The sequence below is a fragment of the Thyridium curvatum genome (genome assembly GCF_004353045.1).
Source record: "Thyridium curvatum strain D216 chromosome Unknown NODE_38_length_371496_cov_78.080427, whole genome shotgun sequence".
In the NCBI taxonomy this organism is placed as follows: Eukaryota; Fungi; Ascomycota; class Sordariomycetes; order Thyridiales; family Thyridiaceae; genus Thyridium; species Thyridium curvatum.
In genome coordinates this window covers 21,686-28,917 of record NW_022156793.1, presented here as the reverse complement: position 1 = coordinate 28,917, position 7,232 = coordinate 21,686, and the positions used below count along the sequence as shown (strand labels likewise).

The window sequence follows — 7,232 nt, the reverse complement described above, 5'->3', positions numbered from 1 at the left end:
GAGCATCGTACCACTTGCAAGCCTCGTCTGCGATAACGATAGTTGAGCACATCGTCTCGGCGGCTCCGTTGCTCTTTCTTCCGTCGCGCTTGTCCAACCTAGATTCGGACTCGGAGCCCCAGCAGCTGCCAAGTTGCATCTGGCAGGTACCACCCACCCACCCACCTGCCCGCACATACGACTTCTCCATCTCGGGCTCGAGCTGAGAATGGAAACTCCTTTCGCACCCCGAGAATACACCAGCACTCTCTCGGCCATGTATAGAGGCGACAATGGCCCGGCCCGGGGCCACGGCTTCGCCGGCCATTCGTCAGGCCTGTCACCCTCAACAGCTTCAATGCCTCTCTCGATTCCCAGCGCATCGAGCCTCGGCGACGTCCCACCTCCGCTCCCGCCGCCACGGTATGTGCCCGGGGCTGATGGCCCTCGCATGGAATACCGGGGACCACTGCGCCCTGACGATGACGACATACCGCATTACAAGAGACGGGACATGAGGGATGAGGGCTACCACAGCATTTCATCGACCAATTCCTCGCGAGGATTCGAACCCTTCCCGCCGCCAGCAGGGCGAGAGCCCTTGCGGCCACACGGCTTCGGCCTTCACCACAACCACTACCAGTTCAACTCGGGCGCGGATTCGTATGACAACGCCATGGTCAAGAGCTTTGACGTGAGGAGGGCACTGGATAACCGGTCACCACCACTACGTTCAGCTCTGAGCCTTTCTGCCCAGGACCCATCGACACGACCTCAAGAGCGCCTCTCCTTGCTGAAGCCGCTGTCCCTGCCGACCAGGGCCAAGCAACAGCCCACAACCGACTCGCCAAACCGATTACTCGAAACGCCACTGTCGTCCGCCGCCTCGCCCCTCAACCCTCCTCCCTTTGGACGGGCTGAGTACTACTCTCCGAGCGGTCTCATGGATCCCGACCGCTCACCACGAAGCGGGCGGGCGAATAGCGGCTCCATCCCGGACGATGCGACTGTGTCGAGCCGCGGCGATGGCTACTACAACGAGCAGGAGTTTGTCTCGGATGACAGGCTGAGCCGCTCCGAGTTCCAAGCAGTTGGGCATAAGCGGAGAGCTTCGTCCCCGGCCGGTGAACAGGCATCGGTTCACAGCATCCCATCACCTGGCGATAGGCTGAGACGCAATGAGGGCTTGTCGCGAGGATCGCCGACTCCCCGGCTTGCTGTTGTCCCTCAAGGGTCCACCCCAATGTCGTCTGGTACCCGCAATGGATCTTACGCTTCGGGCCTGTCACTGACAGCCAGCAACATGAGCAGCATGCACTCGTACAACCATGGGCGGAGGTCACCCGGTGGCCTCTCCCCTGGTGGGACCTCGCCCACTGACCAAAGCTCCAGCCACTCCCCGTATGAGACCGGCTCGCTCACGACATCACCGCGATCTTCCATTTCCACTGGACCTCACCACCGCACTCTGAGCGAGCAGAACCGCCAGGTCATGTCGCCTCGGAAGCTTCCAGACATGCTCAAACCCACTGCGTCAAAGATCCAGGGCTTTTTTATGTGCGACTGCTGTCCTAAAAAACCAAAGAAGTTCGAGACTGTCGAGGAACTCAGGTTTGTGCCATGTTGCCACGCGAATCATTTACGGGCATTTCTACTAACACAGTCTCCATTAGAATTCATGAGTCTGAAAAGCAGTATGAGTGCGCCTTCTGCGGCAACAGATTCAAAAATAAGAACGAGGCGGAGCGGCATCAAAGCTCGCTGCACCTGCGGAGACATAGCTGGTCTTGCTCCGCGCTCTCTGGCTATGACCGGGCATTCCACGCATCCACGTCGCGGCCAGGGGAAGCAGATACTTGTGGCTATTGCGGTGACGAGTTTCCGCGAAGTGGGCAAGCTCCGGGCCGTTCCATGGTCCGCCATGCTACCGACCAGGACTGGGAGGACCGCATTCGCCACCTGCAGGACGTGCACAAGTTTCGGGAGTGCAACTCGAGCAAGAAGTTCTACCGAGCCGATCACTTCCGGCAGCACCTCAAGCACAGCCACGCCGGTACCAGTGGCAAGTGGACTAACATGCTAGAGAACGCCTGCATGATGGAGGAAGAGCCTGCTGTGCCTCGCTCTCGCTGATTTCCCGACCGATCCGATCGCTTACGTTTTATGAGCCGAAGCGTTCTCTTGATCATGGGTCTTAACACACGGGTCACAACACATAAATCGGCATACTCAAAATGCGCATCTCTCTGAAAGATTGGCGTGGCTGACCTGGGCATGCAAAGCGCACAGTATCTGCGGGAAAGAGAGAGAGATGGGCGGGGCTTGGGGCGTCTTCCGCGCCTTTGGCTGCTTTCGGGCTGCGATGCGCATTCGGCGACTTTTCATTGCTATAGGCGATGGATGCAGGTCGCAATCGTCGGACAGCGAGCCGTTGAACAACTCATCACCGGGCTTTGCAGAATCCACCGCGAGAATGCTCCGCTGGCGCAATGCCGGCGTCGCTGCGCTCAGTGACCGGTCCTGCAGGGACAGCGTTTGAGTGATGCCGGGGTTGTGCCAGCAGGGGCAAGTTGGGGAGCTCTGCACATCCCCTCCAGCCACGGGATTGTTCCATTGGACATTTTCGGGGACGGTCCCTCTCTCCGTTGGGACATGAGAGCCCATGCGAAGGCACAGGGTCGCATCGAACCTTGCAATCTGCACCAGCACGGGACGTGAGGGGTTGTCTGCCGGGTTGGCCCTATCAGCGGAGCAGGCGACCGCTCTCGTGCATTGGAGTAGGGCCAGCAGGGCCAGCAGGGCCAATTGGGGCCGCAGCGGGTCAACTCAGCAACTGCCTTTTCCGCCGCCTTCTATTTTCCGCCGTTCTATTTTCTCTCACTTTTCCTACAGCCCGAGGCGTCAACCTTTTTTTTTGTCCCTGCGGATCGGCGGATCGCCACGCTTCCAGGGCTCGGTCCGCAGGGCATGTCCCTCCCGGCTTCTCCTCTTGGACGGGAGATGGCCGATCGATGTTTGATGTCCGTGCTATCTGGGCAGCTCCTCCGAAGCGGATTGGACGGGCGGTTTTGGGACGAGGTGCTCTCCCATCCGTGCCAATCCTGGACTGGAGGCGATGTCTCGCATTGGGTCGTTGTGGTCGAAGCCCGATCCCGCATGTGATGCGACTCGAAACGTTTCCGATACTACATGTGCTCTCCATTTGTTGTCAATTTACCGTTGGAGCGGTAGATGACTGCGAGCAATTCGTCCCTGCATGGGGGGTGTTCTGGAGGAGGAGTGGGGGAGGGTACTGATGGGGTGTCCCGTCCCGACTCTGCTGCTTGTGTTTTGCCCAAAAAGAAAATTTCGTGCGTTGTCTGTTACCATTTTTGCTTTGCATTTGGTTTTCTCTTTTCTGTTGCACAATACCCGTCTTCCAATGGGGGGGAGGAGGAGGTGCGCCACACACGAGGGTGCACCCTCGGGCACCCTCTTGGTGGGCACACGGACTTGATCTTTGCAGATGCCCGCACTGCATCCGGGCCGGATTGCGGTCATCACATTTACTCGGTTGATCACTTTGGTTGCTTACTACCTGGCATCTTGGAGTTTCTTTCATGGGGATGATGATCCATTGCCTGTTTTTGGTTTGCTCTGTTTTCATCTCATCCGCCTCTCGGCTCGAGGCCTGGCGCACAACTGGGTATGACATTGGGTTCTGGGATGTTGCTTTTGCTTGATCTTCCCCTGCATGTTGCAGTGGACGGACCATGAGTTGTCACATTGGGTGTGGCCGGAAGGCGTTTGCTCACTTTAGCAAGGGTTCATTTATCCAGTCAAACGAGATGCACGCGTTGGGGAGGGAGGTGCATACCGAACGGACGGCATACATAGCTTGAGATGGATGTAAGATATCAAACATGCCTTGGGAGTCGGGAGGGGAATAAAGAAATGGCCTTCCGAGGGAGGAGGGGGCCGCTGCTGTGGCACGCAGGAGAAACGGCAGCCCTCTGCTGTGAAACGACAATACCTGCTTAGTAAATGATCATAGGCGGAATAACACTTGATGATTCGGACTGAGACACATATATTGCATGGATGGGGCAAGACAAAGAAGAAGACCCCGGTGCTTTTCCAATGCGTGACTCGGATACACTCGCCCCATGCATGGCCTGTCGCCCTTCTGCTGCGGCACACTTGGTCAGACTCTCTGCTGTTGCGAAACGTCACGCGGTTGCAGATTTTCGAAATATGGAGGATCATCAGAAATCTGCTCATGGATCAACACTAATGCCGGCCTCGACTCATCAACGATCAGCCCTGTCCAAAGCCGAACGGATGAGTAACTACCTACAGTACAGTACTAGGCAAGGTAGTGTAGGCAGATCGATTCGATGGGCCGGTGTCACCTGGGCCAGGACAGCCCTACCGCGCCGTTTTCGGCAGCCAGCAGCACCTCCAGGGCTGCATGGCCTTGGAAAGACGGCCTTGGAAGGCTGACCTGCCGGCCTGGTGGGTGGTGTCGGGCCAGGCGTAGGGCTACGCACGTCCGGGTCGGCTGTTTTTCTAGGTAGTGTTCTAGAAGCCCTCGGCAGTGTCTGGTGGCGATGTCATGTTAGTGAGAACCACACTGTCGTACGCGGGCGGGGTTGCAGGCGCTGGAGCCCTTGAGCTTCGCAGCTGGCGAGCAGGTGCCCCGCCGGCAGCCGCTAAAGAGAGAAAAATACACTTGCGCCAACGACAGGCGCAGAATACCACGGAATTGCACCAGATTGACAACATTGTTGCCTGCCACTCTGTGAAGAGAACACGTAACTGAGCGGCAGAGGGACAGCAGGATACACCCCTGAAGGGACGACTTTCATTCCGGCCGTGCATCCCGGCTGCCCACTGAGTGAGGCTTGCTCCAGGCCGCAAAGCGGATTGCGGGGCTGCACAACATTTTGAACAGCCGAGGCTTACTGGCTGCCATCTCACATCGGGCCAAGGCTGTCTGTGTGGCGGACGACTCAAATACAGCCGGAGAGGTACGGGCTGTAGCACTCATCACACCACTGCATCGCAATCACCAGGCCTGCCGTGACCGCATAGAGACGACGATGTCGCTGGACAGGGTTCCGGGCAGGGAGGACCTCTACATCGGCGGCATCTTCACGCTGCGCAGGGCAGACACCCTCCAGGCTCACCGCATCACGCACATCCTCTCCGTCGTCGGGTACTCGCTCGAGAAGTGGTCCGACCTGCGCGGCAAGTTCGTCCATCTCAGCATCGACATAGACGACGTCGAGGACGCTGACCTGCTGGTCCACCTGCCCAAGTGTGTCAGGTTCATCGAATCGGGCTTGTATCCCGACTCCGGCACCCGGGTTGGCGATGCCGAGGTGACAGACGCGGACCCTTTACCCTCTCTGGGCAAGGGCGATGCAGCCGCCAAGCTCGAGCAGCTGTCGCTCGCCGCCACCAGCGGCCGCGAGAGCAACAGCCCAGGCGCCGTCTTTGTGCACTGCGCCATGGGCAAGTCGCGCTCCGTCACAGCCGTAATAGCCTACCTGCTGTGGAAGCACCCCCACCGCTTTGGCTCCCCCGACCGGCGCAACCCGGACAGGCGCGCCGCCGCCAGGCAGGCCGTCGCGCGCGCGCTCGAGCTCGTCAAGGAGGCGAGGGAGCTCGCCGAGCCCAACGACGGCTTCATGCGCCAGCTCGAGATGTGGTGGCTCATGGGGTGCCCCGCCGGCGGCGACGACGCCGTCGAGAGGCACCCGGTCTACCGGAAGTGGCTGTACCAGCGCGAGGTGGAGGAGAGCGCCAGGATCGGGCGGGCGCCGGACTGGCTGCGCTTTGAGGACGAGGAGGAGGGTGGTGGTGGTGCTGCTGATGGTGGCCAAGAGGAGGATGTGGAGGAGGGGGAGGAGAGCGCAGTCAAGAGCGGCAGGCCGAATACGGAACTCCGCTGCAAGAAGTGCAGGAGGGTGTTGGCGACGCAGCCCTTCATCGTCACGCACGAACCCCTCGACGCCACCAGCAAGCAAAAGGGCCCCTGCCAGCACGTCTTTATCGAGCCGCTGTCCTGGATGAGGCCCACACTCGAGCGCGGCGAGCTCGAGGGCCGCCTCGTCTGCCCCAACGCCAAGTGCGGTTCGTCCATCGGCCGCTACGCCTGGCAAGGGTTCAAGTGCACGTGCCGGGAGTGGGTGTGCCCGGCGTTTAGCCTGCAGAGGAGCAAGGTCGACGAGGTCACGGTCCCGGGGACCTCCACCTCGGGGAGCGGCGCAGCAGCGAGGAATGGGCGCGGCGGCGGTCGCGTCGGCGGCGATATCAGCGTGGACGCCCGGCAGAGAGCCGCGGCAATGGGGATTAGGATGCCGCCTGGCTTCAGGAAGGAGAACCTATGACTATGATGTGATAGAGGGTGGGTACTGGGCGACCAGAGTCCGAACGACTAAAGTGCTTGCTATTGCTGCCATTATGCATCGGCAATGCGCGTGACGACATGGTATGACGTGCTGCACGGCGAAGAGAGTGGCTAGCGGCGGCCGCCCCTTGATACTACTTTGGGGGGATGACTACGAGTCTCTCGTGTGTGTGTGTGTGTGTGTATTGTGTGCGCGCGCAGGCAAATCTCAGGGCAACCCCCAAAAGTCCGTCTCGTCACTGCTGCTTCATCTGCTCGGCCGGAGAATTACGCGAAAGACACCACTTCGTTGGCGCCTGTCAGTCCATCGTTGAAGGTCCCTTATTCTCCGCTGCTTGCAGGCCAGACCATCAGACCATCAGATCGACAATAGCGACACGGACGGGGAGGCGGGTGCCCGCCCCATCCATCTCACCTAACCCAAGCATCCACGCCGTCAGCACGAGCCGCCGCCTGACTGCACCGGGCCTTGTACGCCCCTAGCGCTTACAGGCCCCGTGGTGGACTCAACACACCATCTTGCGACGCACCCCGCTGTTCAAACAGAGGAGGAAAAGCCTGTTTCTAAAAGGAATATATGGAATTCGCAGAGAAAGCCGATATCCATCCACATCAGGAAGAGGGTGTGCGGCGTACGGCGTTTCGGCCTACGGCGCAGTAAGTGGATGCCCCCGCCTGTTCGCCGATGACAGTGGGGATGGCTCGGGACCGAAGAGAGTGGCGGGGGGGGGGGGGGGGGGGGGGGGGGGGGGGGGGGGGGGGGAGGGGGGGGGGGGGGGGGGGGGGGGGGGGGGCGGGCTTGCTGATGCCTTGTCTTACTGTTTGAGGTGATAATTTGGGGTCGGCCGGGGCTGGATCA

At 60.0% G+C, this 7,232-nt stretch overlaps 2 protein-coding genes across 2 annotated transcripts; both read left to right on the top strand.

Annotated features, from left to right (window-relative positions):
* Positions 1-256: 256 nt before the first annotated feature.
* On the top strand, positions 257-2,112 carry E0L32_006570 (uncharacterized protein; the record flags this gene model as incomplete). The annotated part of the gene is made up of 2 exons (XM_031141217.1): positions 257-1,590; positions 1,653-2,112. The coding sequence occupies 2 exons, from the start codon at positions 257-259 to the stop codon at positions 2,110-2,112; spliced, it is 1,794 nt and encodes a 597-aa protein (XP_030994636.1).
* A 2,948-nt stretch (positions 2,113-5,060) lies between these two features.
* On the top strand, positions 5,061-6,353 carry E0L32_006569 (uncharacterized protein; the record flags this gene model as incomplete). Its single annotated transcript, XM_031141216.1, has 1 exon — positions 5,061-6,353. One exon carries the CDS (start codon positions 5,061-5,063, stop codon positions 6,351-6,353), a length of 1,293 nt encoding a protein of 430 aa, XP_030994635.1.
* Positions 6,354-7,232: the final 879 nt, after the last annotated feature.